Below are 23,798 nucleotides of genomic sequence, written 5' to 3' on the forward strand. Positions count from 1 at the left end.
ATTTTCAACTTTTCTCATCCAATTAGCTATTGCCGTCACTTGGTGCTGTTTTCACCTGTAGTATACTTTGTAAAAAATCCCTGAAACCAAATTTCAACCTTGACATCATTTTCTTGGCTCAATTATTATTATATTAAGTTAATTTATTCCTGTAGTAAAACTTTGAACTTGAAAGATTTTTAACATATATTCAGTCATGATAGTAAAGCAGGCGAGATATTTCAGCTACCTGCCTTCTAACACCCAAAACTTAAGTGATACTTCATCAAATGAACAAGTTTGTCAAAAGTTAATGTATTCTTTGGTGATAGAGAAGTCATTCACTATAGATTAAGCTAAATTCATACTGATGTTTTCTAAATAAATGAAAATGATACTTTGAAAAAAAACTTTTTAGAAACCCTATCCAATGAACAAAACAACAACACTTTAGATGGGGTATGATTACAATTGAGGCAACTATCCACCAAAGAAGGATATAAAGATGTAAACAATTATAGGTCATAATATGACCTTCAACAATGAACAAAAACTATGTCTTATAGTAAGCTATAAATGGCAAGCTTTTACTGATAATCTAAGAAATACAAACTATTATCTCTATGGCAACCATTTTATTTACAGATTCAGGTGCATGCTTTGTGACATACTGGGTAATTTGTTGAGTTAATGGTTCTGTTGCACTAACAACTGCTTTTATTTCGTTTGCTTTATATTCTTTTCACGATTGTATTGATTATGACCTTAATAAATTTAACATGATTAGGCATGGCTAATAAAACAACATACTTATAGGGCAAGCATAACATAAGAAAAGGTCATATGACTCATCATTAACCTTTGACATCTTAGAATTTATGGTTCTATTGATAAGTTGATTAGATTAGTATCACCTTTTCTTTGATACAATATTGGTTAATAACCTAGCCATTCAAGCCATGCCCAGTCATTATTGCTTTGTTGATACAGTTTGAATTACATTTGTAAGTGGTTCCACTAAATAGACTACCCAAATTTCATCCAAACAATTCCTTTTACACTTGGAAATTTTTTAATATCTTGATTAAATTCAAAAAGAATTTACGTCTTTAAAATAATGTGGTTAAGACATGGTCTGGGGACACAGTTATCGTCCATTGAATTTTTCGTTTTTATACGGCCGGAAAAAACGCGTCGTTGTCGTCAGCGTCGTCCGAAGACATTTGGTTTCCGGACAATAACTTTAGTATAAGTATATAGAAATCTATGAAATTTAAACACAAGGTTTATAACCACAAAAGGAAGGTTGGGTTATAGTCCTAACAGTTTAGGAATTAGGGGCCAAAAAGGGGCCCAAATAAGCATTTTTCTAGTTTCCAGACAATAACTTGTGGAACGGTGTATGGATCTCTCTGAAATTATACCACAAGTTTCCATACCACAAAGGGATGGTTAGGATTGGCTTTGGGGGGTAATGGCTCAAACCGTTTAGGAATTAGGGGGAAAACAAGGGTTTCCTTGTTAATGGACAATTACTTTTAAGTACAATGTTTTGTGTTTGGATTACTGCCCTTACACTGCTTTTAAATTATGTATAAAGAAATATTGTATTGTCTTGCGGTGATTAGCTGTCAATTTATTTTTAGAAGTTACTATTAAAAATGCTGATTAAGGAATATTAATTTTAGACATGATTATGTATATATGTCATTTTCTATTTTAAGACTTTTAGAGTACATACAATCTAAGACTCTCTTATCTTGCAATAGTATTAAAACATTTGAGTTTTCTACACTTTACACAAGTATTCCCCATTCCAAACTAAAAGACAAATTGAAAGAGTTGGTATTACTTTGTTTCATTAAAAAGAATGGTGAACGTAGATACAAGTATCTTGTCTTGGGAAGGGATAAATACTACTTTGTAAAGAATCACTCTGATTCAAACAAAAAATTCTCTGAAACTGACATTATCAAGATGCTTGATTTATTGATTGACAACATATTTGTTACATTTGGAGGACGTGTTTTTCAACAGACTGTCGGAATTCCAATGGGAACCCAGTGGCGGATCCAGAACTTTTCATAAGGGGAGCCCACTGACTGACCTAAAGGGGGCCCGCTCCAGTCATGCTTCAGTGATTCCCTATATAATCAACCAAATTTTTCCCTCGAAAGGGGGGGGGGGGCCGGGCCCCCCAAGGCCCCCCCCCTGGATCCGCCTATGGAACCAATTGTGCCCTCTTCTTGCCGACTTGTTTCTTTATTATTATGAGGCTGACTTCATACAGGAACTTCTTAGGAAGAAAGATAAGAAGTTAGCAATATCATTTAACTTTACGTTCCGCTATATAGATGATGTTCTCTCACTAAATAATACAAAATTTGGTGACTAATAAGGAACGAATCTATCCCAGCGAACTAGAGATAAAGGATACTACAGTTAAGTCTGCCTCATATCTTGACTTACATTTAGAAATTAACAATGAGGGTCGGTTGAAAACAAAACTTTACGACAAAAGATGATTTCAGCTTCCCAATTGTGAACTTTCCATTTCTATGTAGCAACATTCCAGCAGCGCCTACATACGGAGTATATATCTCCCAATTGATAAGATATTCCCGGGCTTGTATTTCCTATCATGATTTCCTTGATAGAGATTGCTGCTCACAAGGAGACTATTAAACCAAGAGTTCCAAATGGTGAAGTTGAAATCATCCCTTCGTAAATTTTACGGACGCCATCACGAGTTGGTTGACTGTTATGGAATAACCATTTCACAGATGATATCGGATATGTTCCTTATGTCATAACTACAATACCCTTCCCTTTTCACAAATGTGACCTACCGTATTAGACTATTTACCAGATTTGTAATAACATAAGCAATACGACGGATGCCACATGTGGAGCAGGATCTGCTTACCCTTCCGGAGCACCTGAGATTCCCCCCAGTTTATGGTGGGGTTCGTGTTGCTTAGTCTTTAGTTTTCTATGTTGTGTCATCTGTACTATTATTTGTCTGTTTGTCTTTTTATTTTTGGCGTTGTCAGTTTGTTTTCGATCTATGAGTTTGACTGTCCCTCTGGCATCTTTGGTCCCTCTTTTGTGATTGGGTCAGTTCATGGGAAACCATTAGTGGTAGGTCAATGATATTTGGTATGCAGTTATATAAACATTGGCACATCTCATTTCCATGGAGATTATCTGGTCCTGCCCTTTCAGTCATGGTCTATTGACTTTGAAGATTTGCTTAGTTTACATGTATTAGTTTGTGATAAGGTCAGTGGTATTTGGTATGTAGTTTTATCAGCATTGGCATTTCTCATTGCCATGGAGTTTATTTGGCTCTTCACCATCAGTCATGATTTATTGTTTTAATACTGCGATTTTGATTTCAACATTTGCATTTATATTGATTATACTATAAAAATTACAAAACAGGAGACATATCTCTGTGTCAACAGTTTATTTAAATTTGAATTTATTGTAATAACAATATAATGATACTAAATTCTTTATTTAAACACAGTAAGTTACAACTTCTTCACATACAAATTACAATACCTTTAAAAACAGATATTTAAACATACCGGTAGTTAATTTACAATCATTTAGTTCAATGTATCATTATAAAAGATAAAACAGTTAAAGAGTAGTAAATAATAAAAAAATATGATATACAAATCAAAATAATACATTGTAGAAAACAGAAATTTATCAAGACTGTGTCACGTACTTCTTGATACTTTGTTTAAAAGTAAAAGTGTTTTGGACTTTACACATTTTGTATGGTAGTTCATTTCATAGAACTGATCCAGAATAAGTAAAAGATATCTTAAACAGCTCAGTTTTTGGCTGAAGATCAAATTACTTTGATTAACACATATAGAGAGTAAGGATTATTATCTCATTCTGATATATAACATCTTCTGAAAATCAAGACTCATAAATATATTTCATGGCAAAATCATAGCCCATTCAGATATTTCTCAGTTATGACATATATAATTTTTTACATCCTAATTTCACCTAAATGGATAAAACAATACAGGTATCTAATCGAAAAATGAAAAGTACTGAACCATTCACATTTCACCTAGAATTCTGACATTGTAATCCATTGATATACATTGTATTTGACATATCAGCAAAGGGACCCATTCCAGCGACACGCTAGTATACACCTTTATATATATAGGAAGAGACCCCTTGCGATACCTCTGTCCAAAAGTGGAAAGACTAATTAAACCATTGTCGTGACGTCAGCCTATTCATTTACCGTGGATTCTTTTTCTAGAATCAACGCTTCTTAAATCTGTTGCTTAAATGGACTCACCAAATTATATTCAATTGTTTCCTTTGTGTGCCTAACTTCATTATCTTTGAATTGGCCAATTTACTGATTTCTGTTCACTAATGGAATTAATTTAAAAACTTACCTTTTATTAGTGCATTGTTGAACGTGATAACATGGTTATTTCAACTCACTTACAATACCTTCTAATTAAGAAAAGGCTTTAATTTTGAAAAGACATCAACACAATAGTTTAAGTTAGAGATACAATGAATAAGCGTTGATTCATGAAAAACAAACCATTCGCCCACCAGGCTCATGGTTTCTTTTTCAAGAATCAAAGCTTATTCATTGTATCTATAATACTGAATGGATGGACAGAGGTACTGACCGGAAAACATTATACCCCATAATATTGTATGCAGGGCAAACTAGATTAGCTAATTATACTTTTAAGAGTTAATCTTCCTTACCCTCATGAACTTTTCTTTCTGATTTCTGTCTGAAATTGTCTTAAATGGCTTTAATTTGTCTTAATATTGTTTCGTACAAAGGAGAAGGTCCGGTAAGGGCTAATTTTGGCCTATAAATTCAAAGTACATCTGATGAAAGATTTTTGACATTTTTTAAACACTTAAGTGTCTACTTCATTCAATTCAATTAGTTTATGTTTAAGATTTGAACTAATTTGGTCATTAAAGACACTCAAATTCAAGCTTAAATATGAAAAATCAATCAAATATGCCATAAAACGTTACTTTTCAGATGGTTTTTGTCTAAAATGGAAGTGGCCGCATTCGTGTTCAGTCTCAATATTTATATATGTGATTAATAATAAATACAACATATATTTAAATATTAAGACTGAACACAAGTGCAGTCTCTTCCATTTTAGACAAAAACTGTCTTAAGATTAGCATAAATGCTAAAATTGGGAAGATTTCAGTAATTATACGACCGCAAAAAAAAATTTTGTGGTCGTATATTGGTATGACGTCGTTGTCGTCGTCCGAAGACACATTGGTTTTCGCACTCTAACTTTAGTTTAAGTGAATGGATCTTTTGACTATGAAATTTTACCATAAGGTTCAATACCGCAAAAGGAAGGTTGGGATTGATTTTGGGGGTTATGGTACCAACAGTTAAGGAATTAGGGGCCAAAAATAAGCATTTTTGTAACTTCCAGACATAACTTGTGTGTTAGTGTATGGATCTCTCTGAAATTGTACCTCAAGGTTCCATATCACAAAGGGAATGCTGGGATTGATTTTGGGGGTATTTGCCTCAAAATTTTAGGAATTAGGGGCCAAAAAAGGGGCAAAAAACAAGCATTTTTCTAGTTTCATGATAATAACTTGTGTGTAAGTGTATGAATCTTTCTGAAATTGTACTACAAGGTTCCATATCTCAAAGGGAAAGGCGGAAAAGAGTTTGGGGGTAATTGCCCAAAACGTTTAGGAATAAAGGGCCAAAAATAAACATTTTTCTAGTTTCCAGACAATAACTTGTGTTCAAGTGTATGGATCTCTCTGAAATTGTACTGCAAGGTACCATACCACAAAGGGAAGGCTGGGATTGATTTTGGGGATAATTGCCTCAAAATTTTAGGAATAAGGGGCCAAAAAGGGACAAAAAACAAGCATTTTTCTAGTTTCAGGACAATAACTTGTGTGTAAGTGTATGGATCTTTATGAAATTGTACTACAAGGTTCCATATTACAAAGGGAAAGCTGGGTTTGAGTTTGGGGGTAATTGCCTCAACATTTTAGGAATTTTGGGCCAAAAAGGGGCCTAAAAACAAGCATTTTTCTAGAATCCAGACAATAACTTGTGTTCAAGTGTATGGATCTCTCTGAAATTGTACTGCAAGGTACCATATCACAAAGGGAAAGCTTGAATTGAGTTTGGGGGTAATTGCCAAAAACAATTAGGAATAAGGGGCCAAAAAGGGTCCAAAAATAAGCATTTTTCTAGTTTCCAGACAATAACTTGTGTTCAAGTTTATGGATCTCTCTAAAATTGTACTTCAAGGTACCATACCACAAAAGGGAGGCTGGGATTGATTTTGGGGGTAATTGCCTCAAAATTTTAGGAATTAGTGGCCAAAAAGGGGCAAAAAACTAGCATTTTTTCTAGTTTCAGGACAATAACTTGTGTGTAAGTGTATGGATCTTTATGAAATTGTACTACAAGGTTCCATATCACAAAGGGAAAGCTGGGTTTGAGTTTGGCTGTAATTGCCCTAAATGTTTAGGAATTTGGGGCCAAAAAGGGGCCTAAAAACAAGCATTTTTCTAGAATCCAGATAATAACTTGTGTTCAAGTGTATGGATCTCGATGAAATTGTACTGCAAGGTACCATACCACAAAGGGAAGGCTGGTATTGAGTTTTGGGTGATGAATCATAAGGGGGTTCAAAAAATTTTGGGGAGGGATTTTTTTTTTTTTAAATTTTCCATTTTAAATTGGTTATTTCTGACTCATATATAAAAGCAAATAATAATGATATGGTTTGAATAGGTAAATTAAAAATTTTTAAGTTCTTAGACCACATTCATTCTGTGTCAGAAACCTATGCTGTGTCAAACATTTAATCACAACCCGAATTCAGTGCTGTATCAAGCTTGAATGTTGTGTCCATACTTGCCCCAACTGTTCAGGGTTCGACCTCTGCGGGCGTATCAAGCTGCGCCCAGCGGAGCATTTTATTTTTGCATGAAATAATGATGCTAGTACCTGATGCATGTGCATTGTATTGCCCAAAAACAGCCTATATTTATGTAACAAAAGTATTCTACTTTCCAATAAATAGCTAAAGTTTATATTTTTAACAACTTTGTAAAAACGATACATTTTGGGGCCCAAAAGGGGTCTTTCTGGGCCTAATCCTTTCCATCTCTTAATTATTAATTGTCATACTAATCACTGATAGAACTGATTACTAATGATATCTCCTTACTGTCAAAGTATAGCAAGATTTATGTCTATAAATGAAGAATCAATCCTCCCATCTCTTAATTATTAATTGTCATACTAATCACTGATAAAACCTATTACTAATGATATCTCCTTACTGTCAAAATATAGCAAGATTTATGTCTATAAATGAAGAATCAGTCCAGGGTTATTCGTGTAAGTAAGGATATATATAAGGATATTATAGATAAATACCCATATAACAATTTTTAAGATCAGAAAGATTGTTATTTTTGATGGTTTCTTCAGCATCTTGCTGTTAGTATGAAATGAATAGGGAAAATTAAAATAAAGATAATGGTAATTAATTTTATCAGTTTTTGTCTCGCATTGATGGAGTCAAAAAGAGAGACATAGGTATGCTGTTTCTGGCGTCTGCGGCGTCAACAATGTATTAGTTTGTGATTAGGTCTAGTTCATGGTGAACCACTAGTGGTAGGTCAATGATATTTGGTATGCAGTTGTATTAGCATTGGCAAATTTCATTACCATGCAGATTATTTGGCCCTTCCCCCTCAGTCAAGGTCTATTGACTTTGAAACTTTTCATTGTTTACATGTATTAGTTTGTGATTAGGTCAGTTTATGGGGAAGCACTAGTGGTAGCTCAATGATATTTGGTATGCAGTTGTATAAGCATTGGCATATCTCATTTCCATGGAGATTATTTGGCTCCGCCCCCTTAGTCATGGTCTATAGACTTTGAAAATTTTGCTAAGTTAACATGTATTAGTTTGTGATTAGGTCAGTTCAAGGGGAACCATTAGTGGTAGGCCAATGTTAATTGGTGTTCAGTTGTATAAGCATTAGCACATCTCATTTCCATGGAGAATATTTGGCCCCGCTCCCTCAGTCATGGTCTATTTACTTTGAAACTTTTGCTTACTTTACATGTATTAGTTTGTGATTACAGATCAGTTTAAGATGAACTGCTAATGTTAAGTCAATGATATTTGGTATGCAAATTTATTGGCATTTGCAAGTATCGTTTCCATGGAGATTATATAGCCCCACCCCTGATCATGGTTCATTGACTTTAAAACTTTTACATAGTTTACAAGTTAATGTTTGTCTTTAGGTTTGTTTAAAGGGAACGACTTATAATAAGTCAATGGTATTTGGTATGCAGTTGTATTAGCATTGGCACATCTCATTCCATGGAGATTGTTTAGACCTGTACCTTCAGTCATGGTTCATTGACTTTGAATATTTGCATAACTTACATGTTAAAGTATTGCTATTTTAATTTCAACATTTGCATTATCAAAATTACAAAAAGGCGAGACATATCTCTGTGATAACAGTTTATTCATTTAGAATTTCAATTAACCAAACATGGTTGAAATAGCTTATATGCACTTGTATGATATAGAATATTTTTTTAAAGTTAGAAGATGATGTGCTGGCCAAGCCTGGTTACTTTACCATTATGAAAACATTTGCTGAACAGCAGTCACAGAAAGACTGGATTCTGCTGGAGTTTTCCTCGCTTGGATTTATTGGTAAGTTTTATCTTGCTATACATTTTGTTCTGCTTCATATTAAAAATGTGACCACGATCAACACAACGTTTTTACAACCCTACAAAATATAAAATTATAAAAGGAAGCAATCAATTTTTATAACTACATGTTTATGCTACAACCATGGAATCAAGAGTTATATAAAACTTTTCGTTTGTTGTTCAAGGCTTTATTTAACATTGTCATGGATAGCACATGCAGTCATTGCTTTTGTATGTTATACAGAAATGAAATATGATATTTGAGTGTCTCACAATTGTTGTCAGCAAATTTATGGATTCTAATGAAAGTTGAAACATACATTTAATGTAATTATTGTATTATAATAAACATTTTCCTGAAAGTTCCTGTTTTATTATGTTCACAGGGGAAATCAAATAAATGGTAGGAAATCACTTTTATCAGTAAACTTTTTATACGACCGCAAAAAATTTGCATTCGTATATTGCTATCATGTTGTTGTCGTTGTCCGAAGACATTTGGTTTCCAGGCAATAACTTAAGTATTAGTGAATGGATCTCTATGAAATTTAAACACAAGGTTCAATACCACAAAAGGTCAAGGTTGGGATTGATTTCGGGGGTTATGGTCCCAACTGTTTAAGCTGTGGTCACACTTTACCGGAAAGCTCGAACAGACGCCAAACAGATGAAAAAAAAGTTTTCCTTTGACAAAATTTTTATCTGTTGGGAGTCCGTTGGTGTACTGACCAAATAAAACGGACGCTGAACGAATGTCTAACGGACACACACAGGATGTGCAACATACAAGAAATGGAAACGTACCGGACAGAACGGATGTCGAACGTACATCCAACGGACAAGTACCGCATAAAACGGGCACCTAAAGGAAGAGTACCAGAAAAAACAGATGAACAAGATAAGCGAAAAAATTACATACACGTGACCTTAAAATAATTAAAAAGTTTCTGTGTAATTGGTTTTAGTTTATTCTTCAAAATGCAGCCAAAGGGTAGGGGTGGAAAAGGAAGAGGAAAAAAATCTCAGAGAAAAATGCCAATAACGCTGCCTGACCATGATTTAGAAGTCGAGCCAAATACAGAATTTGATGCCACTGAAAAACCAAGAGAAGTTGGCATTTCTGACGCGAAATTTTCAATTGGCATTTATCTGTTTTACATTCGGTACGTATCCGTTCATGTCCGTTTCTCATCCGTTCATCATCCGTTTTATCCGTTATATTAAAGTCCGGTAGAAGTCTGTTGGTGAATTGGTCTACCGGACCTCCAACGGATGTATAACAGATAAGTTACGGATATAAACCGTAAAAAATTTGTAAGGGTTCCACGGAACCCAGTGTCTCGCCTACTTTTGCTGTTAATCGCAGGCTCAACAAAAATGAGGAAAAAAATTAATAAAAATATTCCTCTCTATACTATCTCTTGATTGTAAGTAGCTTCTGTCCAAGTTTGGTAAAAATCCAGGATAGTTTATGAATCTAATAAATGTTTTAAAAACTTAAACTGCAGACTGTATGTTATGTTAACTGGAAGAAAAACAAAGTCCATTTATAAGTAAAAAACAGAAAAAATGGAACAAAATTTTAACAAATTTTCCTTCTAGATACTAGCTTTTAATCATGAACAAGCTTCTGTCCAAGTTTGGTACAAATCCCAGGTAGTTTAAGAAAGTTGTTAAAATTTAAAAAAAACTTTAACCACAGAGTGAATGTAATGTAAACTGGCAGAAAAACTAAGTCCATTTATAAGTTAAATACTGATAAACTGGATTTTTTTTACAAATTTTACTTCTGGATACTATCTTATGATCATAAACAAGCTTCTGTTCAAGTTTAGTAGAAATCCAGGATAGTTTAAGAAAGTTATTAAAATTTCAAAAACTTTAACCACACAGTGAATATTTGTGGATGCCGCCGCCGACGACGGAATGTAGGATCGCTATGTCTCGCTTTTTCGACAAAAACAGACGCCTACCGGACGTTCAACGGACACTTTATCCGTTGGATGTCCGTTCAAAGTTTTGAACTCAAAATTTTCCACCTGACAGAACGGACGTGGACGGATAAAACGGAAGATGGACAGACGTCTAACGGACATGAACAGATTGAAAAAAAGTTATCTGTTCGCACTATCCGGTAAGGTGTGACCGGGGCTTTAGGAATTAGGGGCCAAAAAAGGCATTTTTATACGCCTGTCAAAATTTTGAAGGGACGTATTATGGTATACAAATGTAATCTGTCCGGCGTAAACATGTCGCACCGTAACTTGAGAACGACTTATCCAAATTTCATAAAACTTAAGATAGTTGTTTCTTATGATGGTCAAACGATCTGTATACTTTTTGGTGAAAATAAGATTAAAACTTTTTGAGTTACGGGACTAAGTAACTTAAACAGGTGTGTGTTTTTTTTCACGTCGCGCCGTATCTCAAAAACAATTTATGATTATTGCTTAAAACTTTACACACTTCTTAGTTATATTAATCTTAAGATCTGTATATTTTTTGGTGATGATTCAAAATTTTATTTTTGAGTTATTGAGTATTTTGTAAGAAAAGGGGGAGGAGTTTTTCACATGTCGCGCCGTATCTCAAAAACGATTTATGATTATTGCTTAAAATTTTACACACTTCTTAGTTATATTAATCTAAAGATCTGTATGCTTTTTGGTTTTGATTCAAAATTTTATTTTAGAGATATTGATTTTTTTTTTTTTAAAAGGGGGGTTTTCACATGCCGTGCCGTATCTCAAAAATGATTTATGATTATTGCTTAAAATTTTACACACTTCTTAGTTATATTAATCTAAAGATCTGTATACTTTTTGGTTTTGATTCAAAATTTTATTTTAGAGATATTGAGTTTTTTGTAAAAAAAAAAGGGGGGGTTTTCGCATGTCGCGATGTATGTCAGAAACTATTTATGATTATTGCTTAAAAATTCGCACACAAGACGACGGGCGTATCATGCGCTCATGGCACAGCTGTTTATTCTAGTTTCCAGACAATAACTTGTGTATAAGTGTATGGATCTCTATGAAATTGTTAAGAAACTAGAGGCCAAATAGGGGCCAAAAACCAGACTTTTTTAATACTGGCTAAGCTAGTTCTGACATAAATTATTTCTGATCTATATAAAGAAACAACAAATACTGATATGGCAGGAGATACACACCAAACAAGGTGTGTAAATTATTATATTTAGTTTGTAAACAGATTTAATAAGTATTGCGCAACAGCAAAGTATTGCACAACAGCAAGAAATCTTCAATTGAAAATAAATACAAATCTTTTAACCAATTTCAATGAGGATTAATTTAATGTCTTGAATTGTTTGAGGTTTTTACCATGTATTACTATATTGGATATTTGGTCATTTTTAAATAGGTCTACATTGAGGTCCAAAGGGTCCAAAATTAGGCTTTGTTTGATTTCATCAAAAACTGAATTCTGGTGGTTCTATGATATGCTGAATCTAACTGTGCATTTAGATTTTTAATTTTGGGGCCCTGTTTTCAAATTAGTCCATATTAAGGTCCAAAGGGTCCAAAATTAAACTTTGTTTGAATTCATGGTTTTTGTCACGCCTTGACGGAGTCAAAAAGCGAGACATAGGTATGCTTTTTCCAGCGGCAGGGATGGCGCCGTAGGCTTCAACAATGTAATAGTTTGTGATAAGGTCTAGTTTATGGTGAACCACTAGTGGTAGGTCAATGATATTTAGTATGCAGTTGTATTAGCATTGGCACATCTCATTACCATGCAGATTATTTGGCCCTGCCCCCTCAGTCATGGTCTATTGACTTTGAAACTTTGCTTAGTTTACATGTATTAGTTTGTGATTACGTCAGTTTATGGGGAATCACTAGTGGTAGGTAAATGATATTTGGTATGCAGTTGTATAAGCATTGGCATATCTCATTTCAATGGAGATTATTTGGCTCCACCCCCTCAGTCATGGTCTATTGACTTTGAAACTTTTGCTTAGTTTTACATATGTATTAGTTTGTGATTAGGTTTGTTTAAGATGAACCACTAATATTAAGTCAATGATATTTTGTATGCAAATGTATTGGCATTTGCAAGTTTCATTTCCATGGAGATTATATAACCCCACCCCCTCATTATGGTTCATTGACTTTGAAACTTTTACATAGCTTACAAGTTAATGTTTGTGTTTAGGTTTGTTTAAAGGGAACAACTTATGAAAAGTCAATGGTATTTGGTATGCAGTTGTATTAGCATTGGCACATCTCATTTCCATGGAGATTGTTTAGCCCTGTAACTTCAGTCATGGTTCATTGACTTTGAATAAAGGGCCAAGTGAGCTGTTCTCATCACTTGGCGTCCGTCGTCCGTCGTCGTTAACTTTTACAAAAATCTTCTCTTCTGAAACTACTGGGCCAAATTTGACCAAACTGGGCCACAATCATTATTGGGGTATCTAGTTTAAAAAATGTGTCCGGTGACCCGGCCAACCAACCAAGATGGCCGCCATGGCTAAAAATAGAACATAGGGATAAAATGTAGATTTTGGCTTATATCTCTGAAACCAAAGCATTTAGAGCAAATCTGACATGGGGTAAAATTGTTTATCAGGTCAAGATCTATCTGCCCTGAAATTTTCAGATGAATCGGACAACCCGTTGTTGGGTTGCTGCCCCTGAATTAGTAATTTTAACCAAATTTTGCAGTTTTTATGCCCCACCTACGGAAATTTTGCCGTTTTTGGTTATTATCTTGAATATTATTATAGATAGAGATAAACTGTAAACAGCAATAATGTTCAGCAAAGTAAGATCTACAAATAAGTCAACTTGACCAAAATGGCCAGTTGACCCCTTAAGGAGTTATTGCCCTTTATAGTCAATTTTTAACCATTTTTCGTAAATTTTTGTAATCTTTTACAAAAATCTTCTCCTCTGAAACTACTAAGACAAATTTAACCAAACTTGTCCACATTCATCATTAGGGTATCTAGTTTAAAAAATGTGTCCGATGACCCCGCTTGTGAACCAAGATGGCCGACATGGCGAAAAAATAGTACATAGGGTAAAATGCAGTTTTTGTCTCATATCTCTGAAACCAAAGCATTTAGAGCAAATCTGAACGGATAAAATTGTTCATTAGGTCAAGATCTATCTGTCCTGAAATTTTCAGACCAATCAGGCAACACGTTGTTGGGTTGCTGCCCTTGAATTGGTAATTTAAAAATTTTGCAGCTTTTGGTTATTATTTTGAATATTATTATAGATAGAGATAAACTGTAAACAGCAATAATGTACAGCAAAGTAAGATCTACAAATAAGTCAACATGACCAAAATTGTCAATTGACCCCTTAAGGAGTTATTGCCCTTTATAGTCAATTTTTTACAATTTTCATAAATTTTGTAAATTTTTGTAAATTTTTACAAAATATTTTCCACTGTAACTACTGGGCCAAATTCATTATAGATAGAGATGATTGTAAGCAGCAAGAATGTTCAGTTAAGTAAGATCTACAAACACATCACCATCACCAAAACACAATTTTGTCATGAATCCATCTGTGTCCTTTGTTTAATATGCACATAGACCAAGGTGAGCGACACAGGCTCTTTAGAGCCTCTAGTTTAGTTATTTCACTCTCCAATCCCGCCGTAGAGAACTTCTCGTTTGAAAAGCAAAGAAGTGCAGGAGCTTAAACCAGTGCATTAACTCCCATCTCAAAAGTTGTTAATGCACAGTCTAGCTCCGCTTCCTTGGGGTAGTAATTAGGGAGCAACCATTTGAACTTCAAGGGAGCTATGTTTTTTTTTGTCTCAGTCGGAAATTTGTTTTCGCACAAAGCACGATCAATCTTATTTAGTTTTTGTCGAGCCTGCGACTTTTGTCGCAGAAAGCTCGACATAGGGATAGTGATCCGGCGGCGGCGGCGGCGTTAGCTAACTTCTTAAAAGCTTTATATTTTAGAAGGTGGAAGGTCTGGATGCTTCATACTTTGTATATGAATGCCTCATGTTACGAAGTTTCCGTCAGTCACATGTCCAATGTCCTTGACCTCATTTTCATGGTTCAGTGACTACTTGAAAAAAAAGTTAAGATTTTTTGTAATGTTAGATTCTCTCTTATTATAAGTAATAGGATAACTATATTTGGTATGTGCGTACCTTGCAAGGTCCTCATGCCCGTCAGACAGTTTTCACTTGACCTCGACCTCATTTCATGGATCAGTGAACAAGGTTAAGTTTTGGTGGTCAAGTCCATATCTCAGATACTATAAGCAATAGGTCTAGTATATTCGGTTTATGGAAGGACTGTAAGGTGTACATGTCCAACTGGCAGGTGTCATCTGACCTTGACCTCATTTTCATGGTTCATTGGTTATAGTTAAGTTTTTGTGTTTTGGTCTGTTTTTCTTATACTGTATGCCATAGGTCTACTATATTTGGTGTATGGAATGATTGTAAGGTGTACATGTCCAGCGGCCAGGTGTCATCTGACCTTGACCTCATTTTCATGGTTCAGTGGTCAAAGTTAAGTTTTTGAGTTTTGGTCTTTTTTTCTAATACTATATGCAATAGTTCAACTATATTTGGTATGTGCGTACCTTGCAAGGTCCTCATGCCCGTCAGACAGTTTTTCACTTGACCTCGACCTCATTTCATGGATCAGTGAACAAGGTTAAGTTTTGGTGGTCAAGTCCATATCTCAGATACTATAAGCAATAGGTCTAGTATATTTGGTGTATGGAAGGACTGTAAGGTGTACATGTCCAACTGGCAGGTGTCATCTGACCTTGACCTCATTTTCATGGTTCAGTGGTTATAGTTAAGTTTTTGTGTTTTGGTCTGTTTTTCTTATACTGTATGCCATAGGTCTACTATATTTAGTGTATGGAATGATTGTAAGGTGTACATGTCTAGCGGGCAGGTGTCATCTGACCTTGACCTCATTTTCATGGTTCAGTGGTCAAAGTTAAGTTTTTTGAGTTTTGGTCTTTTTTTCTAATACTATATGCAATAGTTCAACTGTATTTGGTGTATGGAAATATTTTATGATCTATTTGGCAATCACGCAGGTTTTATTTGACCTTGACCTCATTTTCAAGGTTCATTGCTCAGTGTTAAGTTTTTGTGTTTTGGTCTGTTTTTCTTAAACTATAAGCAATAGGTCAACTGTATTTGTTGTATGGAAGAATTGTTAGCTGTACATGCCTGCCTAGCATGGTTCATCTGACCTTGACCTCATTTTCATGGTTCATTGGTCAATGTTTAGTTTACTTGGTTAATGTTAAGTTTATGTGACAGTTGTAATAAAGCTTTATATTTAGGACTATCAACATAATATCAATGATTAGTAAAGAAGGCGAGACATTTCAGCGTGTGCACTCTTGTTCAACGCTATCAATCAAATTATTTTTTAGCTCACCTGGCCCAAAGGGCCAAGTGAGCTTTTCTCATCACTTGGCGTCCGTAGTCTGCCATCCTGCGTCCGTAAACTTTTACAAAAATCTTCTCCTCTGAAACTACTGGGCCAAATTTAACCAAACTTGGCCACAATCATCATTGGGGTATTTAGTTTAAAAAATGTGTCCGATGACCTGGCTAACCAACCAACATGGCCGCCATGGCTAAAAATAGAACATAGGGGGTAAAATGTAGATTTTGGCTTATATCTCTGAAACCAAAGCATTTAAAGCAAATCTGACACAGGGGAAAATTGTTAATTAGGTCAATATCTATCTACCCTGAAATTTTCAGACAAATCGGACAACCTGTTGTTGGGTTGCTGCCCCTGAATAAATAATTTTAAGGAAATTTTGCAGTTTTTGGTTATTATTTTGAATAATATTATAGAGAGATAAACTGTAAAACAGCAATAATGTTCAGCAAAGTAAGATCTACAAACAAGTCAACATGGCCAAAATTGTCGGTTGACCCTTTAAGGAGTTCTTGCCCTTTAGGAGTTCTTGCCATTTATAGTCAATTTTTAACCATTTTTCTAAAATTTTAGTATTCTTTTACAAAAATCTTCTCCTCTGAAACTACTGGGCCAAATTTAACAAAACTTGGCCACAATCATCATTGGGGTATCTAGTTTAAAAAATTTGTCCAATGTCCCTGCCAACCATCCAAGATGGCTGCCATGGCTAAAATAGAACATAGGGATAAAATGTAGATTTTGGCTTACATCTCTGAAACCAAAGCATTTAGAGCAAATCTGATAAGGGGTTGAATTGTTTATCAGGTCAAGATCTATCTGCCCTGAAATTTTCAGACAAATCGAACGACCCGTTGTTGGGTTGCTGCCCCTGAATTAGTAATTTTAACCAAATTTTGCAGTTTTTATGCCCCACCTATGAAAGTAGAGGGGCATTATGTTTTCTGGTCTGTGGGTCCGTTCTTCCGTTCGTTCGTTCGTCCGTTCATCCGTCCGTCTGTCCGTTCATCCCGCTTCAGGTTAAAGTTTTTGGTCAAGGTAGATTTTGATGAAGTTGAAGTCCAATCAACTTGAAACTTAGTACACATGTTCCCTATGATATGATCTTTCTAATTTTAATGCCAAATTAGAGTTTTTACCCCAATTTCTCGGTCCACTGAACATAGAAAATGCTAGTGCAAGTGGGGCATCCATGTACTTGGGACACATTCTTGTTGGTAATTATTTTGAATAATTTTATATTTATAAGAGATAAACTGTTAACAGCAATAATGTTTAGCAAAGTAAGATCTACAAATAAGTCAACATGACCAAAATTGTCAGTTGACCCCTTAAGGAGTTAGTGCCCTTTATTGTCAATTTTTAACCATTTGAAACTAGTTAGACAAATTTAACCAAACTTGGTCACAATCATCATTGGGGTATCTAGATTAAAAAATGTGTCTGATGACCCTGCCCACCAACCAAGATGGCCAACATTGCTAAAAATAGAACATAGGGGTAAAATGCAGTTTTTGGCTAATATATCTGAATCCAAAGCATTTAGAGCAAATCTGACAGTTGTAAAACTGTTCATTAAGTCAAGATCTAACTGCCCTGAAATTTTTAGACAAATCAGGCAACCCGTTGTTGGGTTGCTGCCCCTGAATTGGTAATTTTAAGAAAATTTTGCAGTTTTTGGTTAATATCTTCAATATTATCTTAGATAGAGATAAACTGTAAACAGCATTTATGTATAGCAAAGTAAGATCTACAAATAAGTCAACTTGACCAAAATGGTCAATTGACCCCTGAAGGAGTTATTGCTCTTTATAGTAAATTTTAAACAATTTCGTAAATTATGTAAATTTTGGTAAACTTTCACAAAATGTTTTCCTATGAAACTTCTGAGCTAAGTTCATTATAGATAAAGAAAATTGTAAACAGCAAGAATGTTCAGTAAAGTGAGATTGACAAACACATCATCATGACCAAAACACAATTTTATCATGAATTCTATTCTCTTTTATAATTTGTGTCCTTTGTTTAATATGCTGCTTGCGCAAAGACCAAGGTGAGCGACACAGGCTCTTTAGAGCCTCTAGTTTTTTTTTTTTATATGCTGAATCTAACCATGGAATTAGATTTTGGATATTGGACCATTAAGTAGATTAAATGTCCCATTTCAAATTTTTAGCTCACCTGGCCCGAAGGCCAAGTGAGCTTTTCTCATCACTTGGCGTCCGTCGTCCGTCGTCGTTAGCTTTTTACAAAAATCTTCTCCTCTGAAACCACTGGGCCAAATTTAACCAAACTTGGCCACAATCATCATTGGGGTATTTAGTTTAAAAAATGTGTCCGATGACCTGGCTAACCAACCAACATGGCCGCCATGGCTAAAAATAGAACATAGGGGGTAAAATGTAGATTTTGGCTTATATCTCTGAAACCAAAGCATTTAGAGTAAATCTGACATAGGGTAAAACTGATTATCAAGTCAAGATCTATCTGCCCTGAAATTTTCAGACAAATCTGACAACCTGTTGTTGGGTTGCTGCCCCTGAATTGGTAATTTTAAGGAAATTTTGCAGTTTTTATACGACCGCAAAAATTAAAAATTTTTTGGTCGTATATTGGTATGAAGTTGGCGTCGTCGTCGTCCGGCGTTGTCCGAAGACACATTGGTTTTCGCACTCTAACTTTATTATTCATCTGAATGGATCTCCATGAAATTTTACCATAAGGTTCAATACCACGAAAGGAAGGTTGGGATTGATTTTGGGGGTTATGGTACCAACAGTTAAGGAATTAGGGGCCAAAAATAAGCATTTTTGTAACTTCCAGACAATAACTTGTGTGTAAGTGTATGGATCTCTCTGAAATTGTACCACAAGGTTCCATATCACAAAGGAAAGGCTGTAATTGATTTTGGGGGTAATTGCCTCAAAATTTTAGGAATTAGGGGCCAAAAAAGGGGCAAAAAACAAGCATTTTTCTAGTTTCATGACAATAACTTGTGTGTAAGTGTTTGGATATTTCTGAAATTGTACTACAAGGTTCCATATCACAAAGGGAAAGCTGGAATTGAGTTTGGGGGTAATTGCCCGAAACATTTAGGATTGGGGGCCAAAAAGGGGCCAAAAATAAGCATTTTTCTAGTTTCCAGACAATAACTTGTGTTCAAGTGTATGGATCTCTCTGAAATTGTACTGCAAGGTACCATACCACAAAGGGAAGGCTGGGATTGAGTTTGGGGGTGATGAATCGTAAGGGGGTTCAAAGAATTTGGGGGGGGGGATTTTTTTTTTTCTTTTTTTTTCTTTTAAAATTTTCCATTTTAAGTTGGTTATTTCTGATTTATATTTAAAAGCAAATTATAATGATATGGTAGGAGATACACACCAAACAGGATGTGTAAATTATTATATAATAAGTATTGTGCAATAGCAAAAAATTTTCAATTGCACAGTATTGCACAATAGCAAGAAATCTTCAATTGCACAGTATTGCGCAATAGCAAGAAATCTTCAATTGCACAGTATTGCGCAATAGCAAGAAATATCCAATAGCACAATATTGCGCAATAGCAAGAAATTGTCAATTGTACAGTATTGCGCAATAGCAAGAAGTATTCAATTGCACAGTATTGTGCAAAAGGAGATACTTCATATAAATTGCTTATTTCTTGATCAATTTCAATGGGGTTTTATTCTTGAATTCTTGGGGTCTTTAATATGCTGAATCTAACCGTGTATTAAGTTTTTGGATTTTGGGCCCCGTTTTTAAATTGGTCCACATTGAGGTCCAAAGGGTCCAAAATTTAACTTTGTTTGATTTCATCAAAAATTGAATTATTGGGGTTCTTTGATATGCCGAATCTAACAGTGTATTTAGATTCTTAATTTTTGGTTCCGTTTTCAAATTGGTCTACATTAAGGTCCAAAGGGTCCAAAATTAAACTTAGTTTGATTTTAACAAAAATTGAATTTTTAGGGTTCTTTGATATGCTGAATCTAAACATGTATTTAGAATTTTGATTATGGGCCCAGTTTTCAAGTTGGTCCAAATCGGGGTCCAAATTATCATTTTTTCTGTAAAGCCTATTTACAATTTTGATATGAATATTAAAACTTTTTATTTCATTTTTTTTCAAGCCAAACATGTGATTTTATTTCTGCGTAATATGCTTGACATGCAGAATGCAAGTGTTCCCTATAACAGTTACATGATACATGTAGTAAAGAAAGGGAGCCTCATTGGCAGAGTGATCTAAGTAGTAAGAACTACTGTGTCACTAGCCTGTCAACACTGAGGTTGTAAGTTTGAATCCCGCACGTGGCAGGTGCGTTCAACTCCAAACTTAATGGACTAGGATTGTTAGTTTTCCTACAGAAGGTTGGTGGTTCTGTCCTTTCCCCCCGGCTTCCTCCACCAATAAAAACTGACGGCCACAAAATAGCACAATAGTGTTGAAAGTGGCGTTCAGCACCAATCAATCAATCAATCATGATAGTAAAATGTGTAATAATTTGATGCCAAATTTTGAGCCATATTAAATCACTTAAAAAAGATTAAAATTATGATGATTTACTGCCATATGATGGGCTGAAGAAACAGTAGATAGTAAATCAAGATTCCTCCCTAATTTTTAATTCAGATGAAACTACGCGTTTATATTTATCATTTTTGTCTCAGAATAAATTTTTTAAGGAATTATACAATCTTTGATCATTTATGCCATTACTTCTGGTATGATTTAATTAGCTTAAAAATGAAATAACTCTGACTTTCAAATCCTATAAAATGTGTGATATTTGTACATGTATACCCTTGTTCAATATATATCAACAGGTAATCATCCTAAATATGCATGTTATATTTGCCTCTCAACTTTAAGCAACCAGCAATAAATCAGTCAGTTATGTTATATTTTTATCAAGAGCTGTTTTGAAACTAAAATCGATTAAGGTGGAACTTGGGTAAATATAAGGCAAAGTCCCATAAACCAAGCTTTTTCATTTGACGTTTTTATACGACCGCAAAAAAATTTTTGTGGTCGTATATTGGTATGACGTTGGCGTCGTCGTCGTCGTCGTCCGGCGTCGTCCTGCGTCGTCCGAAGACACATTGGTTTTCGCACTCTAACTTTAGTTCAAGTGAATGGATCTTTATGAAATTTTACCACAAGGTTCAATACCACAAAAGGAAGGTTGGGATTGATTTTGGGGGTTATGGTAATAACAGTAAAGGAATTAGGGGCCAAAAATAAGCATTTTTGTAACTTCCAGACATAACTTGTGTGTTAGTGTATGGATCTCTCTGACATTGTACCACAAGGTTCCATATCACTAAAGGAATGCTGGGATTGATTTTGGGGGTAATTGCCTCCAAATTTTAGGAATTAGGGGCCAAAAAAGGGGCAAAAAACAAGCATTTTTCTAGTTTCATGAAAATAACTTGTGTGTAAGTGTATGGATCTTTCTGAAATTGTACTACAAGGTTCCATATCACAAAGGGAAAGCTGGGTTTGAGTTTGGGGGTAATTGCCCTAAACGTTTAGGAATTTGGGGCCAAAAAGGGGCCAAAAAACACATTTTTTTCTAGTTTCCAGACAATAACTTGTGTTCAAGTGTATGGATCTCTCTGAAATTGTACTGCAAGGTACCATACCACAAAGGGAAGGCTGGGATTGAGTTTGGGGGTGATGAATCATAATGGGGGTTCAAAAAATTTTGGGGGGGGATTTATTTTTTTTTCCTTTTTTTTCTTTTTTTCCTTTTTTGTTTCTTTTAAAATTTTCCATTTTAAGTTGGTTATTTCTGATTTATATTTAAAATCAAATAATAATGATATGGTAGGAGATACACACCAAACAGGATGTGTAAATTATTATATAATAAGTATTGTGCAATAGCAAGAAATTTTCAATTGCACAGTATTGCACAATAGCAAGAAATCTTCAATTGCACAGTATTGCGCAATAGCAAGAAATCTTCAATTGCACAGTATTGCGCAATAGCAAGAAATATACAATAGCACAATATTGCGCAATAGCAAGAAATTGTCAATTGTACAGTATTGCGCAATAGCAAGAAATATTTAATAGCACAGGATTGTGCAAAAGAAGATACTTCCTATAAATTGCTTATTTCTTGACCAATTTCAATGGGGTTTTATTCTTGATTTCATGGGGTTCTTTAATATGCTGAATCTAACCGTGTATTTTGTTTTTGGATTTTGGGCCCCGTTTTTAAATTGGTCCACATTGAGGTCCAAAGGGTCCAAAATTAAACTTTGTTTGATTTCATCAAAAATTGAATTATTGGGGTTCTTTGATATGCCGAATCTAACTGTGTATTTAGATTCTTAAATTTTGGTTCCGTTTTCAAATTGGTCTACATTAAGGTCCAAAGGGTCCAAAATTAAACTTAGTTTGATTTTAACAAAAATTGAATTCTTAGGGTTCTTTGATATGCTGAATCTAAACATGTATTTAGATTTTTGATAATGGGCCCAGTTTTCAAGTTGGTCCAAATCGGGGTCCAAAATTAAACTTTTTTTGATTTCAACAAAAATTGAATATATGGGGTTCTTTGATATGCTGAATCTAACCATGTATTTAGATTTTTGATTTTTGGGCCCCGTTATCAACTTTGTCCACATTGAGGTCAAAAGGGTCCAAAATTAAACTTTGTTTGATTTCATCAAAAATTGAATTATTGGGGTTCTTTGATATGCCGAATCTAACCGTGTATTTAGATTTTTAATTTTTGGTTCCGTTTTCAAATTGGTCTACATTAAGGTCCAAAGGGTCCAAAATTAAACTTAGTTTGATTTTAACAAAAATTGAATTCTTATGGTTCTTTGATATGCTGAATCTAAACATGTATTTAGATTTTTGATTATGGGCCCAGTTTTCAAGTTGGCCCAAATCGGGGTCCAAAATTAAACTTTGTTTGATTTCAACAAAAATTGAATATATGGGGTTCTTTGATATGCTGAATCTAACCATGTATTTAGATTTTTGATTTTTGGGCCCCGTTATCAACTTTGTCCACATTGAGGTCAAAAGGGTCCAAAATTAAACTTTGTTTGATTTCATCAAAAATTGAATTCTTGGGGTTCTTTGATATGCTGAATCTAACCATGTATTTAGATTTTGGATATTGGACCATAATAGGTGAATGTCCAATTTAAAATTTTTAAGTTCTTAGACCACATTCAATCTGTGTTAGAAACCTATGCTGTGTCAAATACTTAATCACAATCCAAATCCAAAGCTGTATCAAGCTTGAATGTTGTGTCCATACTTCCCCCAACTGTTCAGGGTTCGACCTCTGCGGTCGTATCAAGCTGCGCCCTGCGGAGCATTTTATTGGTGTTGATATGTAGCCATCTTTTAAAAAGCTATTGATACCAATTCAGTACAAAAAAGTTTATTTAAACTTTGATATTATATTATGTTTGTGTTGGCAAACATTTAGATGTTTTAAAAGAGATTACTTTGAGTGAAACTGTCAGTACTCATTGCTTGAAAATGTACTGAAATTTTTTTATTTTGTCTCTTTATAATGTATAGATCATTTCAAGTTGTTTTTTCCTTTTCAGGGAATTTTTTTCATCAATTGACATATATATGGATCG

General features: G+C 34.5%; 1 protein-coding gene across 2 annotated transcripts in view; it reads left to right on the forward strand.

Moving 5' to 3' along the window:
* LOC127716479 (alpha-1,3-mannosyl-glycoprotein 4-beta-N-acetylglucosaminyltransferase B-like) overlaps positions 1-23,798 on the forward strand; it is a 124,659-nt gene that overhangs the window by 62,286 nt on the left and 38,575 nt on the right. For both annotated transcript variants that reach the window (XM_052222704.1, XM_052222703.1), the window contains exon 9: positions 8,639-8,753. In XM_052222704.1, coding sequence (XP_052078664.1) covers positions 8,639-8,753 — 115 coding nt within the window. The remainder of the gene's footprint in view (positions 1-8,638; positions 8,754-23,798) is intronic.

This window comes from Mytilus californianus, unplaced genomic scaffold (assembly GCF_021869535.1).
Source record: "Mytilus californianus isolate M0D057914Y unplaced genomic scaffold, xbMytCali1.0.p SCAF_9, whole genome shotgun sequence".
Lineage (NCBI taxonomy): Eukaryota > Metazoa > Mollusca > Bivalvia > Mytilida > Mytilidae > Mytilus > Mytilus californianus.